General features: G+C 42.9%; 1 protein-coding gene across 1 annotated transcript in view; it reads left to right on the top strand.

Moving 5' to 3' along the window:
• The window catches only part of LOC144825081 (nicotinamide N-methyltransferase-like), a 145,069-nt gene that overhangs the window by 52,972 nt on the left and 78,867 nt on the right, over positions 1–13,230 (top strand). Inside the window, exon 2 of the mRNA XM_078683986.1 lies at positions 8,261–8,465. Coding sequence (XP_078540112.1) covers positions 8,261–8,465 — 205 coding nt within the window. The remainder of the gene's footprint in view (positions 1–8,260; positions 8,466–13,230) is intronic.

Genomic DNA, 13,230 nt, shown 5'->3' with positions numbered 1-13,230 from the left:
TAATATGACCACCACTTATGAGGATCCTGTGAGATTGCAGAGCTTCATTAATGCACACCGTACCTCTACCATGGATACCTCTGGCCCTTCGTCTTCCTCTCCTGGTTGACTTTTCGCATCACACGCTTGTTTTCACATTACAGCTCTCTTAATGTTATGTTGTTATTTGCCTCATGTTTTTGGCTGATTACTTGGTTATGCTGGCACAGTTCTTGTTCTCCTCCTATGTTCAGTTAATGTGTCTTTCCCCTTTTTGGAATTTTCTGATTGCTTGTTTATCCTATTCCTTTTTAATATAGTAATGCTTTTATTTAGTTTCATTCCCCTCTCTTCATTTTTTGCTATTGCTCTTTGTATTATTGTCTCAGTTTTACCCCGTCTTTGTTTCCGCAGGAACTCCCCATCGTACGATGTCGTCTCCCTGGTTCCTTGCCCGGAAGCCCTCAGTTGTGTTGCCTCTCCCACCTGGCTCCTCCCCCCCCAACCTCTTCTCGTACCTCCCCTTCGAACAAGGCTGGGAAGATTCTTGCTAATTACTTAAAGATCAAACAAAATAAGGTCAATATTGAATCAATTTATGATGATAATGCCCATTTACAACATAAAGATGCTGACATTCTTGCTACTTTCTCACATTTTTATGAGTCTTTATACACTTCAGATACACCCTCTTCTCCTCAGTCTCTTACTCACTTTTTTTCCACTATTCAAGCCCCCCCTTCCTTCCCTCTTGACCTCTCCTCCTTAGAATCTGATGCCTCACAAACGGAATTATTTGCTGCTCTTCATCGTTTGAAACTGAACAAAGCCCCTGGCCCTGACGGGTTCACTGTTGAGTTTTATCTCCACTTTTCGAAGCTTCTTATTCCAAAACTTCACTCCCTTATATCCTCCTTTACTGACATGGGCACTTCTTCTGGTACTTTTTCAGACGCCCATATTTGTCTAATTCCCAAACCCGGAAAAGACGTCCAATATTGTAAAAATTACAGACCTATTTCACTAGTTAATATAGATTACAAAATCTTCGCTAAATTATTGGCAATGAGATTAGATCATTTGCTCCCTGACCTGCTTGGAGATGAACAATCTGGCTTTGTTAAAGGCCGTTACATTACAGATAATACACGGCTCCTATTCAACATCTTAACGAAATCTTCTCGTCTCCAATCTCCCCTTGCAGCCATAGCATTGGATGCTGAAAAGGCATTCGACAGGGTCGAATGGCCGTACCTTTTTCACACCCTTACTTGGTTTGGATTCGGTCCTAAATTTATCTCCCTAGTCTCATTGTTATACTCTCATCCCCGGGCTGCAGTTTTCGCTAATGGCCAAATCTCTCCTTATTTTAATCTTGGTAGAGGTGTCCGTCAAGGATGTCCCCTTTCTCCCTTCCTTTTTAACCTGGCCCTCGAACCTTTTTTATCCAAACTTCGTCAAAACCCTAATATTACTGGTTTCAGTACAACAGAGCTCTCCATAAAAATGGCTGCTTACGCGGACGACATTTTGTTATTTATTTCAAATCCTACTGTTTCCATCCCTGCTTTTTTAACAGAAGTACAACATTATTCCTCAGTCTCTGGTTATAAACTTAATAATGACAAATGCAAAATTTTACCTTTAACAAAGTTTACTTTTAAACATGATTTCACTGCCTCAAACTTCACCTGGAGTCCTTCCAATATTAAATACCTAGGTTTACATATTACCCCCTCCATTCGTGACACTGTCTCCCTTTGTTTAACCAAGTGCATCCAGAAAATATCTGATCTCACAGCTAGATGGCATCCCCTTTACTTGTCCTGGTGGGGTCGCCTTGATACCATCAAGATGATGATTACCCCTATTATTCTTTATACCTTATCCAATATTCCCGTTCCCATTCCAGCCAAACTCATCAAAAAAATACATTCAGTTTTATCTTCCTTTCTTTGGCATAAAAACAAACCCAGAATGTCTTTAGCTAGACTTAGTCGTCCCACCTCCGAAGGTGGGGTCAACTTTCCAAATTTCTCTGCTTATCATAAGGCCTTTTTGCTACGTCAATCTTCCTTCTGGTTGCAAGACCCTGATTCTCCATGCCCTTTATGGACAAAGGTGGAGCGCCTCTTTCTTTCCCCTTTCTCTTTTGCTGAATGCATCTCCTTTTCCCGCAAGCCTGCCTCGCTCCTTACCCCTATTCATAAGTTCACCCTCAAACTCCTCCTTTCTTCTCACCCTCCGGCTCCTACTTGTATTGCTGCCTTCCTCTCCTCAACTATCTGGAATAATAAATACCTTCTGATCCGAGGTAAACCCATCCTATGGAAGTCTTGGAGATCCAAAGGACTGCTTTGGGTTTCTCAATTGTTTTCACACTCCACTTTTATACCCTTTTCCACTCTCCGTCTCACCTTTCACCTACCCCTCTCCTGTCTTTCCCAGTATATTCTCCTTAAGGCATCAGTTATGGACGTGTATGTTACACTTCCTGCCTCTCCTCCTACTACACCTACTCCAGACCCTATTGCACACCTTCATTCCACTTTACTCACCCTTCCAAAGGCTTCTGTTCTTTATAAACAGCTTCATGTCCACATTATTCCCAGACTTAAAAGCAAAGTTGAGGAGCAGTGGGAGACTGATTTTTCCCTCTCCTGGCCGACGCACCTTTGGGATAGGATCTGGTTAAAGATTCGTAAATCCTCCAGGGCTGCTTCCTTGGTGCAATCCCTATTCTTCATTTATAACCGTTTATTACACACTCCTTCCACCCTTCACAAACGTTTCCCTAACACGCCCGATACTTGTTGGTCATGTGCCTCCCCACACGCTACCCTGTTTCACATGTTGTTCCTTTGCAAGAATGTTCATGCCTTCTGGTTGCAAGTTTGGGCTCAAATTAATGTCATTTTTTCCACTAATATTCCCTTTTCGAATGCTCATGTTTTTCTAGGTAGCCTATCCCCTTGTTGGGATCGTAATGACCTTAATGTTCGAATTGTTGATTTATTATTAGCGGTTGCTTCTCAACAGATCACGATCAATTGGAAGTCTACATCCAGTATTACTTTTAAAGCTTGGTGGTATAATGTCTGTCATAACCACAGACTCGATACTGCTTTTGTCTTTCCTCCACAGCTGGCAAATAAGCGTGCTGACTTATGGCTTCCTATTACATTGTTTTTAGATAAATGTGCATTATGTTCTTTTCGCCCTCGACCTGCGCAGCAGGAGGTCCCTAAACCTCCTTGATGCCCTTCACATTCCTTTCTATTTAACCATTCTATGTTACTGCATTGCCGTATTTGCATTCTATTACATTATTTATTTACTATACCCTTCATTTTTGTGCATTCCTAATTACGATTCACTTCTATATTTTGTTATTGTAATGATTATATTGAATTGACTTGCTCTCCTTTTTTATTACTTCATCATTGTACGTTTTTATTTCCCCTCCCCCCTACTCCCTCCTTATTATTTCTCCATCATTGCTCCCTTATTAGTATTGTTCTAGATTTGTATTATTACCATGTTCTTCTTTAATAAACTTGATTTTGAACTTAAAAAAAAGTGATGTGTAGGTGATTAGCGTCACTTTACATGTCACAAACCAGCCTTACATCAATTTTGCTGCCCAGCATCAGTTTGCCCTATGATATCCTGCCCAAGGATGCATCATTTTTTTGATGCACCATATGGGCTATGTCATGGTGGGCTGTATCGTAAATACTGCACCTCCATGGCGTTTTAAACTGACATAACAAAGCACACGTTTTCTGAAGCATTACTGCCTTGATGCAGCGATGCGTCCGCTTTTGTAAATGAGGCCCCCAATTTTCAGAAAGCTGCCATTATCCTGACCTTAGCCCTTTTGTGCCTGAATCATGTCTTGTGTAACATGACTGGGTGTAGTTGTAAGACTTTGCAAATTCCTTTCAGGAAGTCACACAATAGAGGGATTAGGAGTACCTCAATGGGCCATTAACTGGCAAGATGAGGCAGACAGAGTTGAGCACAGCCCCACTTGGTCCTGAATGGGCTACGTCCTGTCTCCTCAAAAAGGCCTAATGACCCTTTATTGTCACTGCAGCCTGGTTGGAGCCAGTGAGTCAGGAAGTTCTATGCACTTCAAAGACAGTTTCCAATGTAGATAGTGGATTTACCAAATCCACAACAAATAAAATAGGGTCCAGATTTATCTGGCATCAAGAAACTAAGCAGAACACCTTGCTTCACTGTGCCTCCTTGAAAGGGAGAGGGTAGCAATGTGCCATGGTTAACATTATGTGGCACATACCTGCCCACTCCTTCCTCTGAGGCACAATGTGCTGCCTTGCGCCAATGCGAGCCCCCTTGCGCCATGGTGCGAGAGTGCCTGCGTTGTAGGCAGGATTGTTTTTGTTCAGGAAGGGACACCTTCATGCACAAAAACAATCCTTTGAGGCTTGTTCCTCTTTCTATGTGTACAGCGGAATGCAGCACATGTAGCAAGAGGAAAGAAATAGGAGAAATAAACATATTTTTCCTTGTTAAGCCTGATCCAGGAAAATGTAGCATTTCAATGCTTTCCCAGGTCTACTACTCAAAGTAAATCTGGGAATGCAGGGGAAAAATCCATGAGTGGATACGTGGGAACTTAACATTCCACCCATGTAACTCCTCCCTGGCACAGAGTAACACAAGTCATTATCTTACTACTCTCCACATTTACCAAGCCCTGCAGGGCCACGCAAGGTGATCTTGCGATGCTTGGTGAGTTTGACTTTAGTGTTGTGTTGCCCTTGTGCTACCTGCCGTGAGCTCTATGATAAATCTTGTTCTGGGTTTTTTACGCAGGAAGACAGTTTTCTATAAACAACATGTATAATGAACAATATACCTTGAGGTATACAACATAATGTGGGAGCAACTCATGTTCAATTCCTTACCTATTTCTTGTCAAGTCTTCACATATAACATTCTCTGTCCAAACCAGGGGCCTCATTTATGAGAAATGACGCATCGCTGCGTGAAAGCAGCGATGCGTCACTCCTCAGTGCGCACTCCTTGCGACATACCTGATGCATCATATTTAATGTATGACGCCTCATGTCGCAAGGAGTTACAGATATGTCAGTATTTCTGACGTATCTGTAAGCGCAAAAGTGACGCATTGATGGAGTGTATCACGAAAGTGATGCAACTCCAGCAATGCGTCCTTTCACATTGGGCAAGCCCCTTCTGAAAGGGCCTGCGTCAGTCTTACGCCTGCTGTGAGGCAGGCGCAAGATTTTGATGCAACGTCGTCCTGGAAGTGATGCAGTGAAATGTCATAGATTTCATTGCGTCACTTCTACGAGGCTTTTTGAGGGGGAACGCCACCCCCTGCATACATTATACCTGATGCAGGTATAATGTAGCCCAGGGGTTTACAAAGTGACCCATCTGCTTAGATGCGTCACTTTGTAAATAGTGCGCAACAGGAGGCATGTTTTACGCTGCTGATGTGTCACAAAAAGTGATGCATCCGAAGCGCAAAACTGACTCAAGGCCTCATAAATGAGGCCCCAGGTTTTCATTTCTTGGCTGGCCCTTCCCCTTTGAGTCTACAGATACTGCCTGATATATGATAAATCCCTCTTCTCAAGTTCCATTTTCTCTAGTAGCTATTCCACTGTTACCCAAGTGCTGAGAAAAAAAACTCTCAGCTCAAATGGGGCTTTATATGTTTTGTATAAACAAAGAGAACAATCCATCGGAACTCGCGGCCGGACAACAGGTGTACCAAAGGGTCTGGAGACCCTGTCAAAGTGCATTTAGTCCTGTCCCTCCGGCGGAGCTCCTGGGAGTTTGTCCTCTGAACTTAGGAGTACAACTCGGAGAGGAAACACCTCTCACATATAAAAGCACCTTAGCGCGTGCTACACATACAGGGCATTGACCCAAATATTTATCCCTGTAACACCCCCACACATAAAAGGTCCTGATGAAAGCCAGTTTAGAAAGAAGGCCTGGCTGAAACTAGTCGACCACACTAGATGTGGGAGACCATAAGTGCACCCCTACACGTCCGAAGCCTTTGTTTTAATTACTGCCTAGGGCCCACTAATAAAGTATCTTCTTGGGACCCCAAGGACGGTATTTTAAAACCTCACACAACGCATCAGCACAGCACACTCACGTTCCAAAACCTGCTCCGCAGTAATCTGGTGTCGCAGCACACCTGAGGCACACTCGGTGCCTCTGGTGGGGCCTGATGATGAAGCATGCCACCAACTAGGTCGGTGGGTGAGGGCCTTCATTAAAACCAAATGGTTTTCCATGTAGACACATAGAAGGCAAATATCACCCCGGTAGCTAGTTCTCTTTGTTTATACATGATACCTTGGGGAAACAAACTAGCCATACTAGTTACTCTCTCTCTTCCTTGATTACAAGGCTTTATATGTTTTGTCAACGCTAACCTCACTTTGTAGATTGTGTTTTAAAACACAATAAATGTGACTGACCTGTTACACTGCCATGTGTTTTCATAGACAAGGGAACCCAAAGGTGTGTAAGGGACCATGGGTACAGTTATTTCTAGAGCAACAAGCGGTTCCTTCCTACAGATACATTAGACAATGCACATAGAAGTTAAATATTTTCTATGACAATGGAAATTGGATGGGGTAATACAGATATTTATTAAATCTTGAAGCAACCAAAAACATAAAAAATGGGAAACACATGGGACAACGAACACAAAATCAACAATGCTCAGATATTTTCAAAGTGACTACACAAATAATGAACAAATAATGTCACGTCTATTTTAAGGTACCAATGCTATCCTTATTGAAATAAAATGTATTTACGATAGTCAGGGTCCATATAATGTAATAAGAATTAGGCAGTTAAGTCAAGTCTTACATTGCTTCTCCTTGTATATCCAACTGATTTGATAACTGTGGTGTACCGACAATGTCCCAATTGTAAAGGTCTTAACAGTCTACTTAATCAATATTTAATGTTTACATTGGCACGTATATTCTCCTGGCATCCTTTCTCCTTTCTCCGGTGCCCTTTTCCTTCCTTCCTTATGTTTTTGGTAGCTTCGAGATTTTAAAAATATGTATATTGCCACATTTAATTCAATAGAAATTATTTAACTTCTATGTGCATTGTCTAATGTGTCTGTAGGAAGGGACTGTCATGCTGCCATGACACAGTGATGTGTCTGACATTTGTATTTTCACACAAACTTTGCTCACATTGTACTAGCAACAGCAGTTTAAGTAAAAATATCCTCCAAGCAGGACTGGAAACTAACTTTTACATAGGAACTGCCACACAGCTACATACATAGGCACTTCCCGACTCTGAAGGTATGGGGGCCAATTGCGCCAATGTCTAAACGAGCACAACATTCCTTTTGAACAAGGATTTTGGCAAGGGATTTACCACTTAAATCAATAATAAAGGGAGAAGCAGGGGCCCTTGTAACATGAGTACAGGCATCACATTTAGTAACAACAATTAAACCTTGGCATGTATGTGAATAATATGTAAACAGGAGAAAGGAACACAGGGGTATATTAGCGAGAACTTCGTTAAAGTTATCGCCGTTGAGCAGCAGGAAACGGCTGGTAAAACAGCGATAATGGAATTGCTAATATGCGTTATAGAATTCCAGTAGAAGCCCAGGATAGATGTGCAGGACATCTAACCTGGGCTTCTATTGGAATCATTTTAACTAGGTTCTTGCTAATATGCCCCATGGTCTTACTTAAACCCAGCAGTAATTACAAACTATTAAGTCAGCTGGAACTTGTGCCATAACAGATCTGTTTGATAGTATCTGAAAATATGAGAAAAATCAGCAAAATTGGGGCTTAGTAAATTGCTACATGATTCATAATCTACATGACATTCTCTCACTGTCCTGCTCCTGGAGATCTGTATTATATATGCCCAAAGCTCTCAGATTTTCCCATTTCATGTATGTATAACTCTACAGCAGAGGTTTCTCTTTGAATGCTGCTGCCATGTGTAGTCATGTTCACCACTTCATAAAATCAAGACTACAACAATACAAGTACAAATATCCAAAGAAATATCCTGGATTAGGGGAGTTACTTATGCATTGACATGGAAAATATGAGAGCTCAGCTACGCCTTGTATGATAGAAAGGGCTTAAGCTCTCTTCACCCATATATTAATGTGCTTTTTAAAAGATATGAGACATGATTGCAAAGCTATACAATGAACACTAAATAAAAGTCGTGAAAATGTTTCTTATTTTTCCAACAGGGTCTTTGAAAGGGAATATTCTGGTCGTCTATGGTGCTGTCATTAATCTTCATTTGCTTCACCCAGCATGTGAGCACTTCAAGGAAATCATTTTAATGGATGTTTTAGAAACCAATCTCCAATATGTAAAAAAATGGAAGAACAATTACCTACAGTCATTTAACTGGAACCACTGCATTAAGAATGTTCAGCAAAGTGAAGAGAGGTATGGAATGTGCATCCTAATCATCTTGAATCATTCACTGATACATATATTCATCTATTTCTCACAATTGTTGAGTTTAATCAGAGGAATACTTTCTTTGAACCATTGTAGTACTTAACTTGGTCAAAGTACAAGCTCCTATAATATGCACACTGTCTCCTTACAAGATTATTTAGACTCATGCACCAGTAGAAAGTCAAGCATAAAAGCAAATATTGTGCTTGGCCATGTTTTGTACAGGTACTTATCGACAGTTTTTAGTGCACAAACATACAAATGTTACTGAGTGCTATGGTGGTTGGTATCCATAGTTCCACAATTACTAACACTGCCTGGTCAGAATCACCTTGTTACTGCCAATTTATTTGCTACATCAAAGGGGCATATTTTCAACGACTTATCGCTGAGTTATCGACACTGCAGTGCAGCAAAAGTGGCAAGAGCATTATCATCCCATTCTCAAGCTGGTGCAAACTGCCGATATCGCCAGTTATCCAGCAATAGCTTCCGCAAAAAACATTGCGACAGATGAGAGCGACAACAAACGCTAATGATATGCAGAGTAGGCGTTCCCGTGCAAAAACACACAAAAACACCACTTTGCGATATTCTCAACGAGCAGCCAGACCGACGAAGCAATCCAAAAACAGGCGATGAGGCAAGTTAGCAGCAGGGATTTAACACCTGCCTTTTACTAGTGTTAAGCAGGACGACAACCTGCAGTATGAAAGGGAGCCCAGCCCATAGCCACATCGGCAGACCAACACATGTCATGGAGCTACTGATCATGCAGCTTGGACACCCAAATGGCCCACAACACCCACCGCCACCACACCCAGCCCCCCCCCCTCACCCCCCCCCTGCAACCCCTCCCCCGGACTACCACCCAGGCAGCACAAAATAAGACAGCGGTCCTTCCGAAAACACACCAGAGGAAGTCATTGCCCACAACAGGCTCAAAAGGACAACCATCCTCTGCATCCTGACCCATATTGCCCACAGGCTGATGGTACCAACACAGCGGACAACCAACATCCCACCGCAGACAAAGCTGCTGGCTGTGCTGCACCTGTTGGCCTCTGGTACCTTACAACTAACAACCGCCAGAGTCGGAGGAGTCTCACAGCCAGGCCTATCAAAGTTCATCACAACTGTCTTGGATGCCATGATCAGCTTCGTACCCCAGCACCTTCACTTCCCCCACACTGCGCAGGAACAGCTGGAGACCAAGAAAGGATTCTACGCCATAGCTGGCTTCCCGCACATGTTGGGGCAATTGACTGCAAACATGTCCTACTTGTGCCCCCTGCCGACACTGCACAGAATTACCTCAACAGAATGCACATGCATTCCATCAATGTGCAGGCAATAGTGGACCACCAGGAACTCTTCACCAACATCGTCGCCAGAGTACCCAGGCATCATCAGTCCATCATCAACCAGCGCTTCGAGGATGGCACCTAGGGAAATGCACTGCTTGTTGGTAAGTACCAAATTAATACACCACACACCTCAACTCCACAACCATGCAACTCACAATGGTGGGAATACACGTTACAACATCCCATACAACATGCCAAACAACATGCCCACCTTCCAGACACGACAACACAAGGAACTGTGGTAACAGGAGCCAGCCATGTGGACAAACCATCCCCGTCATGGCACCTCTGCCACACAATAGCGGGATGTGGTGAGAGGTGGGGACCAAGTATGTGTGAACGAGGCAAGTGACCCATGAATCAGAATGAACACAATGCCAAGTGAGGTGGTGATGTGCTGGACAGACTCAAGTATGTAGAGCACGGACATGTCCATGTGGAGATATACTGCTGGTGTATGTGGTGTCGTAGACAGTGGAGGCAACCATGTTACTTCAGGCAGTGGGGTAGACCTTGGACATGTAGCTATGTCATCTAAACTGTAAGCGTAAGCCAAGTGGGCTGGGCCAGCGTAGGAGTGGAAATGAATAGGCCAAAGCTCCGGGCGTGGTTTACTTCTGGTATGGACACCAAAGCAACTACTGCATGTGTCTCTGGGTCCACCATATCCTGACCATAGGCCTACACACACGTGGCTGACCACCTTCCATGGCCAATATCACAGTGTTGTTGTCAGGCTTGTAGACATGTGTAGACAGTCATGACAATGGTGTGTCTGAGGAGTGCAAGTGATGCAACCGCGCAGTGCTCACAAGTAAATAGGCTCGGGTGGAGTGAGGAGCAGATGTGAGGCAACGTAATACACATAGATGCCGCTCATTTGCCACATGCAAGACATGTCAAACATGAATCACAAAGTCCTACACATCAAACACTAATATACTGCTAAGCCTGCCAACACAGAATGCAGAACCACCGATTGACACATCTCTATCCCCTGTCACAGCTGATCAAGGATATGCATTCTGCCTGTGGATGATGACACCCCTCCGAGCCCCGAACACTCAGGCCCAGAGGCAGTACAATGCGGCCCACAAACACACCAGGGGCATTGTGGATCGCTCATTTGGCATGTTGAAGTCACGTTTCAGGTGCCTGTACATAACAGGTGGAAGACTCCTTTGCAGCCCGCAAATAGTGTGCAAGATGATCATTGCATGTTGTGTGCTGCACAACATATGTGTACGCACCAATACTCCATGGATCCAGATGCACCGGATGATGAGGATGAGGCAGGTGGACCACACCCCAGTGCAGCAGCAGGAATAGCTCGAAGGGACACTACCATTAAACGTTGCTTCACATGAGCATGTCACATTGGGACTGTCCTCAACAATCAAGGGACAGGACAAAATGACCACAGGCACAGCATGTGCAAATACATTCATTCCAAGACACATTCCCTGTGTGCATGTCATTCCTCTGCATTAGCACATCACTCTGACAAGTGTAAGTGCAACATTTAGTGCTGACAAGTTTACCAATGGCATTTAGATAGTGTCAGCGTTACCTTCGTTATCATGATCCTGTTTTCATGTGGACTGATTCGTGTCTTCCTCTTCTTCTTCTCCTTGCCTTTCCCTGACCCCGAAGTCCCAGGCTGGTCCTCCGTAGGGTTTGTGGGGTTCTGGTTGTCCTCTGTACTTGCTCCGGCTACCTCCATGTGCTTCTCAGTTATTTTGGTTTTGTTTGTAGTTTTTTTTTCTACTTTTATAGTTATTTTCCAGCCTGACATGTGTGAATTGCAGGCCTGGCGAAGATTATCGCTGATTTCTTTATTGCGGTTCGGCCCATTGCAACTTTTTTCACATTGGGGGTTCAGATTTTAACGCCATCCCAGTGACTTTATCGTGGACATTTGACCCATTATCTGAAAACTATTGCATCATACCGCCATTTTGTGAATAGGACGTTAACACAGAGTTATTTTCCCGCAATAGACGTCGATATGAAACATTGGGTTAACTGATTTTGGTGATGATTATCGCACGTTCTTGAGAATTTCCCTAAAGTCTTTTTATGTATTATCCAAAAGTTATCACTGTTGCCAATATCTGCAACTCCAAATATTTACTTGCTCATTAGGTGCGTAGGTGAAGTCATGGAGTGAGTGTGTGGTCCTGGGATTACTGCACATCTCTGCTATTACCACAGATCTTGAGACTGTATTAATATAACATTTGATTACTGCGATACTAAGCCTGATTTCCATCAAAAAAAGCTGATGAATTTGGGAAATGAGTGGGAACATATGACACTACCTCTAGATAAGGTTATGGTTTAAAGCCGACTACGATGGAGCGCAATTTGAATGCGAGGCCCAGGTCGTTCCCAGTCAAAGAGCTACTTCCAGACTTACAAACTTTCCTGCAGAAAAGGTTGTTGTCAATGAGTTTTTAGCAGGGCAAGCTGAGCCGGGTTTCAACAATGATGGTTAGCTGAAGTCCGGGTTCCTGGTGCGATTGTCAATGAAGCAGGGAAATCTCTAAGTGGATGAACCCCCGTGTCCATGCCCAGGAAAGTCTCGACGTCGATCTGCTTCAGCTTCATTTCAGTCTCAGTGAAGCCCTCTACATTCCGATTTAGAAACTTTTCTGGAGGTCATATCTATTACAACTGGGCAGACTAGAAAGGTGAATGTGACTGGCAATTTGACCTTGACAGCTTCAGCACGATGGTGTCCCAGTCTCCTGCCTGTTCTTTGGCGTAAAATTTGGTAAAAAAGTTTCAAAGTCCCAGCCGTGAGGTTTGGATAGGAGGGATACACTCCAACACCAGACAAGTGTTCTAGAAACTCAGGACCAGAACTTGGGGGTCAGGACTCACTCCAACAAAAGCCACCAGCAGAATCCAGGGGGTATTTAGACAAAATATGGAGTTATATATAGCGGGAAATAGAAATATCAGGAAAAACAAATTGTGATAAAAAAATATCATGATGCAGAAATAGTGTGGTCAAGAATATAATTATTTTCCGGTACGTAATATCATTGTTAAGAATATTACTGCATCATTTTCAACAATATAGTTGTAAGGATATCAGTTTTTTTATTATCTTAATGTGCTTTAATTTGTATATTAGTTTTATGTGTTATTATTGTTTGCATAATCACTAATAATAATTTCAAATATTGTTTTTAATATTAAATATCTTATCTTTTTTTATTGAATCGCTAATAGTAATTAGTAGTGTTGAAGCGAGGTGTCAGCTTTGTAGGGGTATACAGAGGGAAGTTCATTAATAATGATTAATTAACAATGAGGTGTCAGCTTTGTAGGGGTATACAGAGGGAAGTTCATTAATAATGATTAATTAACAATGT

This window comes from Lissotriton helveticus, chromosome 3_1 (assembly GCF_964261635.1).
Source record: "Lissotriton helveticus chromosome 3_1, aLisHel1.1, whole genome shotgun sequence".
Taxonomy (NCBI): domain Eukaryota; kingdom Metazoa; phylum Chordata; class Amphibia; order Caudata; family Salamandridae; genus Lissotriton; species Lissotriton helveticus.
Note: the sequence above shows the minus strand (reverse complement) of the source record. Positions and strands in the feature narration are given on the sequence as shown.